Here is a 20,727-nt window from a genome sequence, read left to right as displayed (position 1 = left end):
AGACACACAACTACACAACTACACAGTCCTCTACTGAGTATAGACCGGGTGAGACAGACACACAACTACACAGTCCCCTACTGAGTATAGACCGGGTGAGACAGACACACAACTACACAACTACACAGTCCTCTACTGAGTATAGACCGGGTGAGACAGACACACAACTACACAACTACACAGTCCTCTACTGAGTATAGACCGGGTGAGACAGACACACAACTACACAACTACACAGTCCCCTACTGAGTATAGACCGGGTGAGACAGACACACAACTACACAACTACACAGTCCTCTACTGAGTATAGACCGGGTGAGACAGACACACAACTACACAACTACACAGTCCCCTACTGAGTATAGACCGGGTGAGACAGACACACAACTACACAACTACACAGTCCCCTACTGAGTATAGACCGGGTGAGACAGACACACAACTACACAACTACACAGTCCTCTACTGAGTATAGACCGGGTGAGACAGACACACAACTACACAACTACACAGTCCCCTACTGAGTATAGACCGGGTGAGACAGACACACAACTACACAACTACACAGTCCTCTACTGAGTATAGACCGGGTGAGACAGACACACAACTACACAACTACACAGTCCTCTACTGAGTATAGACCGGGTGAGACAGACACACAACTACACAACTACACAGTCCTCTACTGAGTATAGACCGGGTGAGACAGACACACAACTACACAACTACACAGTCCTCTACTGAGTATAGACCGGGTGAGACAGACACACAACTACACAACTACACAGTCCTCTACTGAGTATAGACCGGGTGAGACAGACACACAACTACACAACTACACAGTCCTCTACTGAGTATAGACCGGGTGAGACAGACACACAACTACACAACTACACAGTCCTCTACTGAGTATAGACCGGGTGAGACAGACACACAACTACACAACTACACAGTCCCCTACTGAGTATAGACCGGGTGAGACAGACACACAACTACACAACTACACAGTCCCCTACTGAGTATAGACCGGGTGAGACAGACACACAACTACACAACTACACAGTCCTCTACTGAGTATAGACCGGGTGAGACAGACACACAACTACACAACTACACAGTCCTCTACTGAGTATAGACCGGGTGAGACAGACACACAAACTACACAGTCCCCTACTGAGTATAGACCGGGTGAGACAGACACACAACTACACAACTACACAGTCCTCTACTGAGTATAGACCGGGTGAGACAGACACACAACTACACAACTACACAGTCCTCTACTGAGTATAGACCGGGTGAGACAGACACACAACTACACAACTACACAGTCCCCTACTGAGTATAGACCGGGTGAGACAGACACACAACTACACAACTACACAGTCCTCTACTGAGTATAGACCGGGTGAGACAGACACACAACTACACAACTACACAGTCCCCTACTGAGTATAGACCGGGTGAGACAGACACACAACTACACAACTACACAGTCCCCTACTGAGTATAGACCGGGTGAGACAGACACACAACTACACAACTACACAGTCCTCTACTGAGTATAGACCGGGTGAGACAGACACACAACTACACAACTACACAGTCCCCTACTGAGTATAGACCGGGTGAGACAGACACACAACTACACAACTACACAGTCCCCTACTGAGTATAGACCGGGTGAGACAGACACACAACTACACAACTACACAGTCCTCTACTGAGTATAGACCGGGTGAGACAGACACACAACTACACAACTACACAGTCCCCTACTGAGTATAGACCGGGTGAGACAGACACACAACTACACAACTACACAGTCCCCTACTGAGTATAGACCGGGTGAGACAGACACACAACTACACAGTCCCCTACTGAGTATAGACCGGGTGAGACAGACACACAACTACACAACTACACAGTCCCCTACTGAGTATAGACCGGGTGAGACAGACACACAACTACACAACTACACAGTCCCCTACTGAGTATAGACCGGGTGAGACAGACACACAACTACACAACTACACAGTCCTCTACTGAGTATAGACCGGGTGAGACAGACACACAACTACACAACTACACAGTCCTCTACTGAGTATAGACCGGGTGAGACAGACACACAACTACACAACTACACAGTCCTCTACTGAGTATAGACCGGGTGAGACAGACACACAACTACACAACTACACAGTCCCCTACTGAGTATAGACCGGGTGAGACAGACACACAACTACACAACTACACAGTCCCCTACTGAGTATAGACCGGGTGAGACAGACACACAACTACACAACTACACAGTCCCCTACTGAGTATAGACCGGGTGAGACAGACACACAACTACACAACTACACAGTCCTCTACTGAGTATAGACCGGGTGAGACAGACACACAACTACACAACTACACAGTCCCCTACTGAGTATAGACCGGGTGAGACAGACACACAACTACACAACTACACAGTCCCCTACTGAGTATAGACCGGGTGAGACAGACACACAACTACACAACTACACAGTCCTCTACTGAGTATAGACCGGGTGAGACAGACACACAACTACACAACTACACAGTCCTCTACTGAGTATAGACCGGGTGAGACAGACACACAACTACACAACTACACAGTCCTCTACTGAGTATAGACCGGGTGAGACAGACACACAACTACACAACTACACAGTCCTCTACTGAGTATAGACCGGGTGAGACAGACACACAACTACACAACTACACAGTCCCCTACTGAGTATAGACCGGGTGAGACAGACACACAACTACACAACTACACAGTCCTCTACTGAGTATAGACCGGGTGAGACAGACACACAACTACACAACTACACAGTCCCCTACTGAGTATAGACCGGGTGAGACAGACACACAACTACACAACTACACAGTCCTCTACTGAGTATAGACCGGGTGAGACAGACACACAACTACACAACTACACAGTCCTCTACTGAGTATAGACCGGGTGAGACAGACACACAACTACACAACTACACAGTCCTCTACTGAGTATAGACCGGGTGAGACAGACACACAACTACACAACTACACAGTCCTCTACTGAGTATAGACCGGGTGAGACAGACACACAACTACACAACTACACAGTCCCCTACTGAGTATAGACCGGGTGAGACAGACACACAACTACACAACTACACAGTCCTCTACTGAGTATAGACCGGGTGAGACAGACACACAACTACACAACTACACAGTCCCCTACTGAGTATAGACCGGGTGAGACAGACACACAACTACACAACTACACAGTCCCCTACTGAGTATAGACCGGGTGAGACAGACACACAACTACACAACTACACAGTCCCCTACTGAGTATAGACCGGGTGAGACAGACACACAACTACACAACTACACAGTCCCCTACTGAGTATAGACCGGGTGAGACAGACACACAACTACACAACTACACAGTCCCCTACTGAGTATAGACCGGGTGAGACAGACACACAACTACACAACTACACAGTCCTCTACTGAGTATAGACCGGGTGAGACAGACACACAACTACACAACTACACAGTCCCCTACTGAGTATAGACCGGGTGAGACAGACACACAACTACACAACTACACAGTCCTCTACTGAGTATAGACCGGGTGAGACAGACACACAACTACACAACTACACAGTCCTCTACTGAGTATAGACCGGGTGAGACAGACACACAACTACACAACTACACAGTCCTCTACTGAGTATAGACCGGGTGAGACAGACACACAACTACACAACTACACAGTCCTCTACTGAGTATAGACCGGGTGAGACAGACACACAACTACACAACTACACAGTCCTCTACTGAGTATAGACCGGGTGAGACAGACACACAACTACACAACTACACAGTCCCCTACTGAGTATAGACCGGGTGAGACAGACACACAACTACACAACTACACAGTCCTCTACTGAGTATAGACCGGGTGAGACAGACACACAACTACACAACTACACAGTCCTCTACTGAGTATAGACCGGGTGAGACAGACACACAACTACACAACTACACAGTCCTCTACTGAGTATAGACCGGGTGAGACAGACACACAACTACACAACTACACAGTCCTCTACTGAGTATAGACCGGGTGAGACAGACACACAACTACACAACTACACAGTCCCCTACTGAGTATAGACCGGGTGAGACAGACACACAACTACACAACTACACAGTCCTCTACTGAGTATAGACCGGGTGAGACAGACACACAACTACACAACTACACAGTCCTCTACTGAGTATAGACCGGGTGAGACAGACACACAACTACACAACTACACAGTCCTCTACTGAGTATAGACCGGGTGAGACAGACACACAACTACACAACTACACAGTCCTCTACTGAGTATAGACCGGGTGAGACAGACACACAACTACACAACTACACAGTCCTCTACTGAGTATAGACCGGGTGAGACAGACACACAACTACACAACTACACAGTCCTCTACTGAGTATAGACCGGGTGAGACAGACACACAACTACACAACTACACAGTCCCCTACTGAGTATAGACCGGGTGAGACAGACACACAACTACACAACTACACAGTCCTCTACTGAGTATAGACCGGGTGAGACAGACACACAACTACACAACTACACAGTCCTCTACTGAGTATAGACCGGGTGAGACAGACACACAACTACACAACTACACAGTCCCCTACTGAGTATAGACCGGGTGAGACAGACACACAACTACACAACTACACAGTCCCCTACTGAGTATAGACCGGGTGAGACAGACACACAACTACACAACTACACAGTCCTCTACTGAGTATAGACCGGGTGAGACAGACACACAACTACACAACTACACAGTCCTCTACTGAGTATAGACCGGGTGAGACAGACACACAACTACACAACTACACAGTCCTCTACTGAGTATAGACCGGGTGAGACAGACACACAACTACACAACTACACAGTCCTCTACTGAGTATAGACCGGGTGAGACAGACACACAACTACACAACTACACAGTCCTCTACTGAGTATAGACCGGGTGAGACAGACACACAACTACACAACTACACAGTCCCCTACTGAGTATAGACCGGGTGAGACAGACACACAACTACACAGTCCTCTACTGAGTATAGACCGGGTGAGACAGACACACAACTACACAACTACACAGTCCCCTACTGAGTATAGACCGGGTGAGACAGACACACAACTACACAGTCCTCTACTGAGTATAGACCGGGTGAGACAGACACACAACTACACAACTACACAGTCCTGGTTTCTTGCCCTGATAGTGATTTTAACACTTAATGTGTTGTGCGTACCTGGGATGCATGGATAGTGCGTTTACTGCGTCCTCTCAGGGTTTAAAGCATCAGCGACACCTGGGCACATGGCTGGTAAATAATGTGATGTTTATGGGCACATGGCTGGTAAATAATGTGATGTTTAACAGGGCAGGGCCTCATATGAAATATTGAAACGGGCCCCAGATGTCTAAGGCCGCCACTGACAACTACACAACACACACTCAGCTGCAGCGATATAGCGCTGCAGCTGAGCAATTAGCGCGATATAGCGATTTAGCGATTTAGAGATATAGAGATATAGAGATATAGACATATAGAGATATAGAGATATAGCGATATAGAGATATAGCGATATAGAGATATAGCGATATAGAGATATAGAGATATAGAGATATAGCGATATAGAGATATAGAGATATAGAGATATAGAGATATAGAGATATAGCGATATAGAGATATAGCGATATAGCGATATAGAGATATAGCGATATAGAGATATAGCGATATAGAGATATAGAGATATAGCGATATAGAGATATAGCGATATAGCGATTTAGCGATTTAGCGATATAGAGATATAGCGATTTAGCGATATAGAGATATAGAGATATAGAGATATAGAGATATAGAGATATAGCGATATAGCGATATAGAGATATAGAGATATAGAGATATAGAGATATAGAGATATAGCGATTTAGCGATATAGAGATATAGAGATATAGCGATATAGAGATATAGCGATATAGCGATATAGAGATATAGAGATATAGCGATATAGAGATATAGAGATATAGCGATATAGAGATATAGAGATATAGCGATTTAGCGATTTAGCGATATAGAGATATAGAGATATAGAGATATAGAGATATAGCGATATAGAGATATAGAGATATAGAGATATAGAGATATAGCGATTTAGCGATATAGAGATATAGAGATATAGCGATTTAGAGATATAGAGATATAGAGATATAGCGATTTAGCGATATAGAGATATAGAGATATAGCGATATAGCGTGCGCCGTGTCTGTGTGTCTACGTGCAGGCAGAGATCAGAGATCAGAGATCAGAGATCAGAGATGGTGTTTTAAATAACCAGTGTTTCAGCAGCTTCATCTCTGCCAGTCAGACTCTCAAACTGCCGCCTCTCTCGCGTGCAGGCGCACCGCACGTAGACGCACGTGAGAAAAAAAAAAAAGAGACCGGGCTGCCACAGTCTCGTTAATTAATGTGAAACACTGACTGACCCCCCCCCCCCCCCGTCCCCCTCCATGCCCCCCCCCCCCCCACAGGGTCTGGAGAGCTGCCTGAAGGGACCAGACAACTACAACAGTCAGGTGTTGATAGAAGCTACAGTCATCGCTCTGACCAAGCTGCAGCCGCTGCTCACTAAGGTACAAACACACACACACACACACACACACACCTGGAGGACAGACACACACACCTGGAGGACACACACACACACCTGGAGGACAGACACACACCTGGAGGACACACACACACACACCTGGAGGACACACACACACACCTGGAGGACAGACACACACACACACACACACACCTGGAGGACAGACACACACCTGGAGGACACACACACACACCTGGAGGACAGACACACACACACACACACACACCTGGAGGACAGACACACACCTGGAGGACACACACACACCTGGAGGACACACACACACACCTGGAGGAGAACGTCTGTGCACTAAGCTCCATCTCATCATATTAGTGGGGCAGAGTTCTGCAAAACCACAGGAGAATCGTTCACTTCTGGAAACACACATCCTCCCTAGGCGATCGCTCTTTTGATAAAACCCGTTAGCCACCTAAAAATTAAAAAAATGGCGGCCATTTTTCAAGATGGCCGCCATTGAATATACAGTAAAATTGCATTTCGGAATACAATCGCAAAGACATTTTAATGATCTTGGTATCAAATAATACATTTTTCACTATGCAGAATCCAAATTTGGACCCATGGACTTACTCACTGGCTTCCTTGTACCATATATCAGACCTGGAATCCTAATATTCTGCTAAATTAGAGGTTCATTATGTCACGGTAGTGTATATCGTAGTAGTGTTAGAGGTTTAGTATGTGTAGCATATTCCTGTACAAGGCTTCCAAGCTGGATATGACACAATTAGGGTGTTAGGTTGCCGCAAAATGTAATTTTACTGTATATTCAATGGCGGCCATCTTGAAAAATGGCCGCCATCTTTAATTTTTAGGTGGCTAACGGGTTTTATCAAAAGAGCAATCGCCTAGGGAGTATGTGTGCCACTTTTGGTGCTTGTTGATTATTACAGTTATCTTCCCCACTATATTCATATTTCTAACCGTCGTTACTCTGAACCTGTCCTTCAGTTGTTGTGAATAGTAGCACAACCCCCTGCTGAGTGTGTGTGTGTGTGTGTGTGTGTGTGTGTGTGTGTGTGTGTGTGTGTGTAGGACTCTCCCATGCACAAAGCTCTGTTCTGGGTGGCCGTGGCCGTGCTGCAGCTGGACGAGGTGAACCTCTACTCTGCAGGAACGGCCCTGTTGGAGCAGAACCTCCACACTCTGGACACCATGCGAGTCTTCAACGACAAGGTCAACACACACACACACACACACACACACACACACACACACACACACACACACACTCACTCTCTTTCACTCTGTCGCTCAAAGACCTTCTGTCAGTTCATCATGAATCGTTTCAAGTCCAACGCTGATGGGATTACAGTAGAGCTGGGCCGATTCGATTCTCTAACGATCTTTGGGTCCCGATTCGATTTAAATTGCGATTCGATTTTACCAAGTATTGCGATTTTATATTTCAATTATTGTGATTTTCTTTCCTGAAACAAGAGCAGGTTGAACCAAACACTTGACAATACATCATAAGTCATATTTACAAAAAATAATACACACGACATCACATCAGTTTGTCTGTTGTGTTGGTTTGTTCACATAGATATCTGTGAACAAACCAACACAACAGGCCGGTTTGACTTTGTCCAGTGTAATGGCACAGAAAGAATACATGATCGTACTATAAAGATTGGTCGTCCCAAAAAAAAAATCACCAGAAAAAAATCGATTTTTTGGCCCAGCCCTAAATTACAGTTGCCATAGTGACTGAGGTCAGCAGGAGTGAAGCATAATGATGGTAAACATGTTCGGTCAGGTGACCACAGATGAGTCCAACTGATTCTTCAGGTCACACAGAGTAATAAAGTACTATCTATCTATAAGTACTATCTATCTAGCAGGAAGACTCCGCCTCCTGGTCCAACATGGAGCTGCGCTTACTGATGATGTCATAGTCAAGGGCCGACTGTGATAGGTTGAATCTCAGACATCTCCTGTTGTGCTTCTTTCTTTTTCTTTAACCTTTATTTAGATCTGGAAAGCCATTGAGGGTAAACAAACCCTCGTTTCCAATGACGCCGAGAGCACATCAAATCAAAACAACAATCACATAACAAATACAGGAATCATATAAAAATACATCAAACAGCAATACGATCACACATTATCAACAATTTTTAGGATTATTTTTGAAGCAGTTGCATTCAAAAGCATGCATATTTATGATCATGTTTTTAAACTGGCCCGGGGTAACAAATGAATTCATTTTCAGAGATCGTTGAAGAAAGTTCCACGTGTGAGCAGCAGAAAAACTGAATGCAGTTCTACCGAAAGCTGAATCTGTCCGAGGAACCTGGAGTGTTAGATAATCATTTGAGCGAGTTGGATAAATTTGAGATGGCCAGTTCAATAAATGACTAAGATATGTTGGTGTGAAGCCAGTTAAGCCTTTATAGATGAAAAGGCAGTAATGTATGTCTCTTCTGATTGATAAAGGAGCCATCCCACTTTCTTATACAGTGTGCAGTGATGGGTAGAATAAGTGGAGAGAGCAGAGTGGTATAATGAGTCGAGTGAGGCAAGAGTAGAAGCAGATGCATGCTTGTAGATAATATCACCATAATCCAGAACAGGCATCAAAACGGCCTCTACTATACGCTTTCTATAAATTAAAGGAAGGTTACATTTGTTTCTATAGAAATATCCAAGTTTTTGTTTTAATCTAACTGCAAGGTTGTCGATATGATATTTATATGTAAGTTTTTGATCCAGCCAGATGCCTAAATATTTCTTTGCTTGTCCTGCAGAGTCCAGAGGAAGTGTTCATGGAGATCCGCCGGCCTCTGGAGTGGCACTGTAAACAGATGGACCACTTCGTGGGCCTCAACTTCAGTGCCAACTTCAACTTTGCTCTGGTGGGACACCTGCTCAAAGGTGAAGCCGCTGCCGGTGGTGATGGGTCTGATGCATAGATATATATACTGACTAGATGCCGCGTTCTGCTTCTCAGCGTACGTCAACACGGCGGCCATCTTGGTCCGGGGTTCTGACCATAGACATATAAACGTCTGACCAGCAGTCAGACCAGTCAGACCCTGTACAACACATTTCACTGTATTTATGCATGTGGGGGGGTGTCTGAGTATCTAAGTGTATGTTTAATACATAAAAACAAAAATTATTTAAAAAAATCAAATTTTTGTTGTTTATGTATCATAAATATGTCTGACATTTATAAGAAACCAAACGGCTTGAAAATCGGTTGAATATTCGGTGAGTTATGGTGATGTTAATGGTTGATAGACGTCTAGTGCAGGAAGTAGACACGGCCAGTGGCGCCGCCAGGATTCAATTTCAATGTACGCACAGAAACGGCAAATACGCTACAAAAAAAAAAAAAAAAATCGGGGGGGGGTCGCACACCAGGCTCTACAAACACTGGTGTGCTTATTGCCACGTAACAATGGGACTTGTCGCTCATTATTATACTGCACAACTGAAAATATTGTAGCGACCCCGCAGTAATGTTGTTATGATGTTTAAGTTGTGTGATTTCTGACTGACTGGGAATGTGTACGGGCAGGTAGGGTATGGTTGGATGAGAAACTGAGGGGTCGGGGTGAGTGTGAGGAAGACCTGTGTGTGTGAGTGTGTGTAGGTGAGTGAGTGAGGAGGAGCAGAGGAAGAAGTGAGAGCTGTCAGATAAGTTTGTGTTATGTTGTTGTAGTTACGTCGGCTCGGACGCTACAATATCAATAACAACATGTGCTTAACATCGACGTCGGACGCGAAATAGTCGCGGAGCGGAGCCAGTTTCCTTTCGGTGCCGTTAACCGATTGTGCCAGATGCGCCAGAGCACGCACCTCTGTGCCAGGCTCGCGCTCTGCAGCGGTTTGTGTTGATTCATCTTAACAGAGCGCGTGAGAGATTAACACACATATTCACACACAGGCTACACACATACGGGTTACACATACCCACAGACACACAGCTGATGGGCCGAGGCGCGGTGCCCCCCCCCCCCCCAGTGGGGGCTCAACCTGGAATCGGCGCCTGTGAGTCCATAATCGCGGTGCAGACGAGTGAGTTTGGAGCTAGAGAGGAGAGACCTTCATTATCGCTGCTCTGCTGCGTGTTTGTGATCGTGGGTTTGGATCTCTCTTTTTTTTTCAAGTGCCTGGAAAAGGCTCATCTGTCTTTTTGACATTTCTATACTGGACCGGGCGTAATCATCACTAGCGGTAGTGTAAATAGGCGCCAGAAATCAAAAAGAGACAGATGACATGATGTAAACGACAATCACTGGTTTTTACATTAGGCTTCCAGTGATTGGTTTAACAATCAATGAACTGAGCAGGTTTAGCCTGTTACAAACAACAAGCGTATTTATCACACCCCCTCAAAATAAACAAAATTGCTTCTTTTTTTTTCACCTATGAAAAAAATTGTACGCACAGTGCGTACAGGATTCCGGCTGGCGGCGCCACTGGACACGGCTTCCCCCTGACCAAGATGGCCGCCGCGTTAACGTATTCCACTCAATAGAGCTGCCTGGGAACGCGGCTTCTAGTCAGTATATATATCTATAGATCAGAGCGGCATCTCTATGCAAATGAAAATGACTGATGCATCCTGGGTAATTTAGGGGCAGCACCCGGCATTTTTAAATTGCACTCAGTGGCTTTTTGTGTTTTGATGGAGCGTAGACTAACTAACAATCGATTTGAATGTTTTATTTTGTGTTTCTTTTGTAGCACTATGTCTCATAATTATTTTGACACCCTCTTTGAAACCCACCGTTCACGCTATCTTGAAAAACTACAATGAATGAATCTAGCGGTATGCTCCTTTAGCCTCCCACAGTGATCAATGACTCCACACAGTGGCCAGAAATGTCTGACCCAGACATCTACACGTATTTGGTGGAATCACCGGGGAGGTTTTGGCTAAGTGTTGTCTGTAAATAGCCTGTTAATAGACAACTTTTTGTTACTTAGTTTGTCAAGAAGCCAGTTAGGCTGAACTTTTCAATGGAGGGATGCCGGGCGCTGCCCCTAAATTACCCAGGATGCATCAGTCATTCTCAGATGCCACTCTGGTCTATATATATATCTATGGGTCTGATGTATGACGATGGTCCAACTGGTGTCCGATGGTCCTTGACGTCTGTAATCTGTGTGTGTCTGCAGGCTACAGACACCCGTCCCCCACCACGGTGGCCCGGACCGTCAGAATCCTCCACACGCTGCTGGCGCTGATCAGCAAACACCTCAAGTGTGACAAGTTTGAGGTCAACACGCAGAGTGTTGCTTACCTGGCTGGTACGTTCCCGTTGTTCCCACTTCCCTGTTCCCACTTCCCTGTTCCCACTGAGTCGTACATACCTTTTCCCACTTCCCTGTTCCAACTTCCCTGTTCCCACTGAGTCGTACATACCTGTTCCCACTTCCCTGTTCCCACTTCCCTGTCCTGAGTCGTACATACCTGTTCCCACTTCCCTGTTCCCACTTCCCTGTCCCACTGAGTCGTACATACCTGTTCCCACTTCCCTGTTCCCACTTCCCTGTCCTGAGTCGTACATACCTGTTCCCACTTCCCTGTTCCCACTTCCCTGTCCTGAGTCGTACATACCTGTTCCCACTTCCCTGTTCCCACTTCCCTGTCCCGCTGAGTCGTACATACCTGTTCCCACTTCCCTGTTCCCACTTCCCTGTCCTGCTGAGTCGTACATACCTGTTCCCACTTCCCTGTCCTGAGTCGTACATACCTGTTCCCACTTCCCTGTCCTGAGTCGTACATACCTGTTCCCACTTCCCTGTTCCCACTTCCCTGTCCTGAGTCTTACATACCTGTTCCCACTTCCCTGTTCTCACTTCCCTGTTCCACTGGGTCGTACATACCTGTTCCCACTTCCCTTTCCCACTGGGTCGTACATACCTGTTCCCTCTTCCCTGTCCTGAGTCGTACATACCTGTTCCCACTTCCCTGTCCCACTGGGTCGTACATACCTGTTCCCTCTTCCCCGTCACTGGGTCGTACATACCTGTTCCCTCTTCCCTGTCCTGAGTCGTACATACCTGTTCCCACTTCCCTGTTCCCACTTCCCTGTCCTGCTGAGTCGTACCTACCTGTTCCCACTTCCCTGTTCCCACTTCCCTGTCCTGCTGAGTCGTACATACCTGTTCCCACTTCCCTGTCCTGAGTCGTACATACCTGTTCCCACTTCCCTGTCCTGAGTCGTACATACCTGTTCCCACTTCCCTGTTCCCACTTCCCTGTCCTGAGTCTTACATACCTGTTCCCACTTCCCTGTTCTCACTTCCCTGTTCCACTGGGTCGTACATACCTGTTCCCACTTCCCTTTCCCACTGGGTCGTACATACCTGTTCCCTCTTCCCTGTCCTGACTCGTACATACCTGTTCCCACTTCCCTGTCCTGCTGAGTCGTACATACCTGTTCCCACTTCCCTTTCCCACTGGGTCGTACATACCTGTTCCCTCTTCCCTGTCCTGACTCGTACATACCTGTTCCCACTTCCCTGTCCTGCTGAGTCGTACATACCTGTTCCCACTTCCCTGTCCTGCTGAGTCGCACATACCTGTTCCCACTTCCCTGCTCCCACTTCCCTGTCCTGCTGAGTCGTACATACCTGTTCCCACTTCCCTGTCCTGACTCGTACATACCTGTTCCCACTTCCCTGTCCTGAGTCGTACATACCTGTTCCCACTTTGTGATCCTGTGGTCATGTGGCGTTAGAGTTACACCTCATCATGGTTCTGTCTTGGTGTCTTGCTGCAGCTCTTCTCACGGTGTCGGAGGAGGTCCGGAGTCGTTGCAGCCTCAAACACAGGAAGTCGCTGCTGATCTCTGACCTGTCCGTCGACCCGGTCCCCATGGAAACGTACTCCAGTCACATCACTGATCCCAGCTGCAGGTGAGCAGGAAGTCAGAGAGTTAACTTCCCTCTGATCTGTGAGACTGAGGCCACGCCCTCATCTGTTCATGTGAGAGGAGGCGTGGCCTGATATCCAGGTGAGTCTCTACCTGTGGAGATCTGTTCCCACGGTGATCAACGGTCCAGCTGACCATCACATGAACACAGCGTGAAGCAGCGCTGCTGTGCCGTGTTGTTTCAGAGACGAGACAGGAAGTGGCTCTCTGGTCTGTGACGTCGCTGTTCACTTCTCACTTCTCACCCTGCTTCATCCTCAGGACTCTGCGAGAGACTCAGCCGTGGACGTCGCCTCAGGTTTCAGAGCGCTACCTGTCGGCCCACCACTACCCCACCGTGGGACAGATCAGTCCACGGACACGCAAGTCCATGAGCCTGGACATGGGTCAGCCGTCTCAGGCCAACACCAAGAAGCTGCTGGGTAAGACAGACACTCGGGGTGGGACGGGGTGGCGACTCTGAGCCAGCTGTTGGAGCTGAATCACAGGGGGCAGCTGGGCGGATTCTAGCCTCGTAAACCAGCCGCTCCCGGAAATGCACTTCATTTCACTTCTGAGGGAGAGTCTGGCCTCATCCCCATTCTAAGCGTTTGGCCTGAAACCCTCAGAAGGCCGAGCCAATCAGCGTCACAGCTGTCATCAGGGACCGACTGGTGCAAAGCCCCGTCAGTACACCAACTTGCAGATTGGCTGAATGGGGTTGTCTGTCAACGCTACTACTCCCGCCCAGCTCCCGCCCAGCCCAAACGCTTACAGGGGGAATGAGGCCCGACTCTCTGAGAAATGAAATGCATTTCCGCGAGAGGCTGGTTTACAAGGTTAGGCGGATTCCGCGTTCCAAGCAGGTTTTTGAACCCGTAAGTCACGACTTACGACTTTGTAGCGTCCCAGGCAACACGTAACTGGTGTTTCTCCAACCTGTTATCCGTGACAATGCACTAGAACGGCAGTCAAACCCATAACTTCCTCAGAAAAACACCAGTTACGGGTTGCCTGCAACGCACGCCAAGACTGAGACCTGGTCCCTGAGGACACGTCTTCGCCAGAGCTCGTTGTTGTGACTCCATGACGCAGCTCCAGGAGTGAAAGCGTCTGTTGTGTTTTTATTGGCCAGGAACCAGGAAGAGCTTCGATCATCTCATATCAGACTCCAAAGCACCAAAGAGACCAGAGATGGAGTCGGGGATGACCACGCCCCCGAAGATGAGGCGTGTAGCAGAGAACGACTACGAGATAGGTGAGTGCAGACCGCTTCCTGACGATGTGCTGCAGAAATCAGACGTTAACGACTCTTTGTTCGTCACAGAAACTCAGAGAATCGGAAACTCGCACCTTCGTAAAGTGTCGGTGTCCGAGTCCAACGTCCTGCTGGACGAAGAGGTGCTGACCGATCCAAAGATCCAGGCTCTGCTGCTCACTGTGCTGGTGAGGAACCTCTATGAAGCATCACAGCTGGTTCAAACCAGTTCAAACCAGTTAAAACACAAAACCAATAATCACATGACTTAATTCTCAGGCCACACAGGTCAAATACACCACCGACGAGTTCGACCAGCGGATTCTGTACGAGTACTTGGCTGAAGCCAGCGTCGTCTTCCCAAAGGTTTTCCCAGTCGTGTAAGTAGCACGGTGACGTGTGTGTGTGTCGGCGTGTGTGTGTGTGTTTCATGCTGAGGCTCAGACTCTGTGACTGGTGTGGGATCAGCTCTAACACTCAGTCTGTAGAGCAGGTCTATATATATATATATATATACCTACATACATATAAACAAGTGCAGCGTCTGAGGCCGCGGTGCGTTGATGACGTGACCGTGGTTTCACATCAACCATCAGCTCAGTCACATCTAAAAATACAGTTTAACGGCTCATTTTATGAAAACACTTTTCTGTGACACAGCTCCAACCAACAAGCACTTGTGACACAGAGTTTATACTGTGTAAACGCAGCTGTATATACTGTATATATTAGCGCTGTAAAATGGCATTAATTAACATTTGTCAGTTTTCAAATTAGACATCATAAAACATGAATACTGCAGCCGATATAAATAACATTTAAATAAAACTTATAAACAAAACAAAACTTGATGTGTGTAACAGATGAAATGTGTGTTCATTTGTGCACTAGTAACTCGCAACTCTGCCTTAAAGTTCTGCTTCATTGAAACGTCTTTTTTTCTTCTTTTTCTATGTTCTATACCAATCGTACACACGTGTACCGAAACGGACCGGTTCAGTCCTAGTATAAATATGTGTATATTTATATATATATATATCATGTGTATTATATTTTTTTTGCACATTCTCAGCCACAATCTGTTGGACTCCAAGATCAACACTGTGCTGTCCATGTGCCAAGACACAAACCTCCTGAACCCCGTCCACGGCATCGTCCAGAGTGTGGTCTACCACGAAGAGTCGCCCCCCCAGTACCAGCCCTCCTATCTACAAAGTAAGGCATATTGTGTACTGGACCAGGACAAGTACAAGTACAAATACAAGTATGAGTACAAGTACTTCCTGAACCAATTCTCTAAGCAGAGACAGTTCACTGACCTCTCTCCTCTCTCTCCTAATCCACAGGCTTCGGCTTCAATGGCCTCTGGAGGTTTGCTGGGCCTTTCTCCAAGGTATGAATACAGACGCAGCCCTTCCATATAAGGTCACACAGACTGACCCCTTTCCATATAAGGTCACTCAGGCTGAACCATGTCCATATAAGGCCACTCAGACACATCCATGTCCATATAAGGTCACTCAGACTGAACCATGTCCATATAAGGTCACACAGACTGAACCCTGTCCAAATAAGGTCACTCAGACTGAACCATGTCCATATAAGGTCACTCAGACACATCCCTGTCCATATAAGGTCACACAGACACAGCACTTCCATATAAGGTCACACAGTGGCAGCCCTGTCCATAAAAGGTCACACAGACGCAGCCCTTCCATATAAGGTCACTCAGGCTGAACCATGTCCATATAAGGTCACACAGACTGAACCATGTCCATATAAGGTCACACAGACTGAACCATGTCCATATAAGGTCACACAGACGCAGCCCTGTCCATATAAGGTCACACATCCCCTTCCATATAAGGTCACTCAGACTGAACCATGTCTGAACCATGTCCATATAAGGTCACTCAGACTGAACCATGTCTGAACCATGTCCATATAAGGTCACTCAGGCTGAACCATGTCCATATAAGGTCACTCAGACTGAACCATGTCCATATAAGGTCACTCAGACTGAACCATGTCCATATAAGGTCACTCAGACTGAACCATGTCCATATAAGGTCACACAGACTGAACCATGTCCATATAAGGTCACTCAGACTGAACCATGTCCATATAAGGTCACTCAGACTGAACCATGTCCATATAAGGTCATTCCTTCCCCTGACTGATCCCTGTTGTCGTCCTCCCTGCAGCAAACCCAGATTCCCGACTACGCGGAGCTCATCGTGAAGTTCCTGGAGGCGCTGATCGACAGCTACCTGCCGGCGGCGGAGGAGGAGCGGGGGGAGGAGCAGCTGAGGACGCCCACCTCCCCCTACCCCCCCACCAGCCAGAGCCAGCTCAGCATCACTGCCAACCTCAACCTGTCCAACTCCATGACCTCACTGGCCACCTCGCAGCACTCCCCAGGTTGCTACACAACTGTTACACAACTGTTACACAACTATTATACAACTATTATACAACTATTACCATACACCACCATACACCACTATATTACTGTTACCATACACCACCATACACCACTACACAACTATTACCATACACCACCATACACCACTATATTACTGTTACCATACACCACCATACACCACTATATTACTGTTACCATACACCACTATATTACTGTTACCATACACCACCATACACTACTACACAACTATTACCATACACCACCATACACCACTACACAACTATTACCATACACCACCATACACCACTATATTACTGTTACCATACACCACCATACACCACTATATTACTGTTACCATACACCACTACACAACTATTACCATACACCACCATACACCACTATATTACTGTTACCATACACCACCATACACCACTATATTACTGTTACCATGCACCACTATATTACTGTTACCATATACCACCATACACCACTATACAACTATTACCATACACCACTACACACCACCACCATACACCACTATATTACTGTTACCATACACCACTACACAACTATTACCATACACCACCATACACCACTATATTACTGTTACCATACACCACTACACAACTATTACCATACACCACCATACACCACTATATTACTGTTACCATACACCACCATACACCACTATATTACTGTTACCATACACCACCATACACCACTATATTACTGTTACCATACACCACTATATTACTGTTACCATATACCACCATACACCACTATACAACTATTACCATACACCACTACACACCACCACCATACACCACTATATTACTGTTACCATACACCACTATATTACTGTTACCATATACCACCATACACCACTATACAACTATTACCATACACCACTACACACCACCACCATACACCACTATATTACTGTTACCATACACCACTATATTACTGTTACCATATACCACCATACACCACTATATTACTGTTACCATACACCACTATATTACTGTTACCATATACCACCATACACCACTATACAACTATTACCATACACCACTACACACCACCACCATACACCACTATATTACTGTTACCATATACCACCATACACCACCACCATACACCACTATATTACTGTTACCATACACCACTATATTACTGTTACCATACACCACCATACACCACTATATTACTGTTACCATACACCACTATATTACTGTTACCATACACCACCATACACCACTATATTACTATTACCATACACCACTACACACCACCACCATACACCACTATATTACTATTACCATACACCACTACACACCACCACCATACACCACTATATTACTGTTACCATACACCACTATATTACTGTTACCATACACCACTACACAACTATTACCATACACCACCATACACCACTATATTACTGTTACCATACACCACCATACACCACTATATTACTGTTACCATACACCACTACACACCACCACCATACACCACTATATTACTGTTACCATACACCACTATATTACTGTTACCATACACCACCATACACCACTATATTACTGTTACCATACACCACTACACACCACCACCATACACCACTATATTACTGTTACCATACACCACTATATTACTGTTACCATACACCACCATACACCACTACACAACTATTACCATACACCACTATATTACTGTTACCATACACCACCATACACCACTATATTACTGTTACCATACACCACTACACACCACCACCATACACCACTATATTACTGTTACCATACACCACCATACACCACTACACAACTATTACCATACACCACCATACACCACTACACAACTATTACCATACACCACCATACACCACTATATTACTGTTACCATACACCACCATACACCACTATATTACTGTTACCATACACCACTACACAACTATTACCATACACCACCATACACCACTATATTACTGTTACCATATACCACCATACACTACTACACAACTATTACCATACACCACCATACACCACTATATTACTGTTACCATATACCACCATACACTACTACACAACTATTACCATACACCACCATACACCACTATATTACTGTTACCATACACCACCATACACCACTATATTACTGTTACCATATAACACTATACAACTATTACCATACACCACCATACACCACTATATTACTGTTACCATACACCACGGTGGCACAGTGGTTAGCACTGTTGCCTCACAGCAAGAAGGTCCTGGGTTCGAATCCCGGGCCGCCCAGGGCCTTTCTGTGTGGAGTTTGCATGTTCTCCCCGTGTCTGGCCCTCTCTGCAGTGTTCTTTATGGCTCTCTTTGATTGCAGTCCGTTCACTCCAAGGAGTTTGAGGGTTCGCACAAGTGAATGGCCTGCAAAGCCTCGGCACCCGACCTCGACTGGCTCACAGCGTGCTTTCCAGCCGTTACTCCGACACTCTGCGATGAGCTCGGCGTACTTGGCCGCTCTTTGGCCTCGTCGATGCGGTCCTCCCAGGGAACAGTCAGTTCTATTAAAACCACTAGCTTGGTGGACTCCGATGTTAACACCATATCTGGGCGGAGACGAGTGGTTGTGATGTTGTCTGGGAACTTAAGCTGTCTGCCGAGGTCAACTTGGAGCTGCCAGTCGCGAGCGGTGGTGAGGAGCCCCCCTGCAGAGCTGTGCCTTCTGTCCTGGTCTTATGAAGGAGATTGACTGTTTTGGGGCAGCCTGAGTCTTGCTGTGCTGTATCACCGTGCAGGTGGCGTCTGCCAAAGATCTTAAAACTTGGTCGTGGCGCCAGCGGTATCGCCCCTCCCCTAGCGCTTTTGGGCAGCAGCTCAGGATATGCTCCAGGGTGCCCCTCCTCTGGCACAGCTTGCATTCAGGAGCATCGACTAGGCCCCAGGTGTGCAGGTTGGCTGGGCTCAGGAGGACGTCATAGACTGACTGGATGAGAAACTTGGTGCGTAATGGCTCCGCTCTCCACAGCTCTGCCCAAGTGATCTTACGGGATTCTGCATGCTCCCACCAAGTCCATGCCCCCTGCTTGGACATGCCGACCATCTTGCTGCATCGGTCTTCCTCCTCCTCCGCTCGAATCTCATCCTGGCCCAGCTCACGCTTCTCCTTTCCACGGGCTTGGTCGTAACGCAGCTTTGGAAAGCAACCCAGACCTGCCCGCCCCGTTGCAACAGAGCCCACCAGCATCTTGTGCCTCAGTCGCGCCTCAGCTCTGGTAATGGCCTCCTGAGCCTGCCACTTTCTCCTGGTCTTCACAAGGATCCCTGCTGATGCGACTTTGATGTCTGCGGAGTCCCTGTACATCATCGCCTCTCTGGA

General features: G+C 46.8%; 1 protein-coding gene across 1 annotated transcript in view; it reads left to right on the top strand.

Moving 5' to 3' along the window:
- Window positions 1–20,727, top strand: part of LOC146960232 (neurofibromin-like) — a 45,386-nt gene that overhangs the window by 19,612 nt on the left and 5,047 nt on the right. Inside the window, exons 11-22 of the mRNA XM_085772510.1 lie at window positions 6,658–6,759; window positions 7,830–7,970; window positions 9,545–9,671; window positions 11,928–12,059; window positions 13,538–13,673; window positions 13,952–14,112; window positions 14,805–14,927; window positions 14,997–15,115; window positions 15,207–15,307; window positions 16,000–16,142; window positions 16,274–16,320; window positions 17,132–17,348. Of these exons, the coding sequence (XP_085628636.1) occupies window positions 6,658–6,759; window positions 7,830–7,970; window positions 9,545–9,671; window positions 11,928–12,059; window positions 13,538–13,673; window positions 13,952–14,112; window positions 14,805–14,927; window positions 14,997–15,115; window positions 15,207–15,307; window positions 16,000–16,142; window positions 16,274–16,320; window positions 17,132–17,348 (1,549 nt within the window). The remainder of the gene's footprint in view (window positions 1–6,657; window positions 6,760–7,829; window positions 7,971–9,544; window positions 9,672–11,927; window positions 12,060–13,537; window positions 13,674–13,951; window positions 14,113–14,804; window positions 14,928–14,996; window positions 15,116–15,206; window positions 15,308–15,999; window positions 16,143–16,273; window positions 16,321–17,131; window positions 17,349–20,727) is intronic.

This window comes from Trachurus japonicus, unplaced genomic scaffold (genome assembly GCF_045865225.1).
Source record: "Trachurus japonicus isolate A0001 unplaced genomic scaffold, Traja_1.0 AP030554.1".
Lineage (NCBI taxonomy): Eukaryota > Metazoa > Chordata > Actinopteri > Carangiformes > Carangidae > Trachurus > Trachurus japonicus.
The sequence above is the reverse complement of the archived record's forward strand: the minus strand, read 5'-3'. Positions and strand labels throughout refer to the sequence as shown.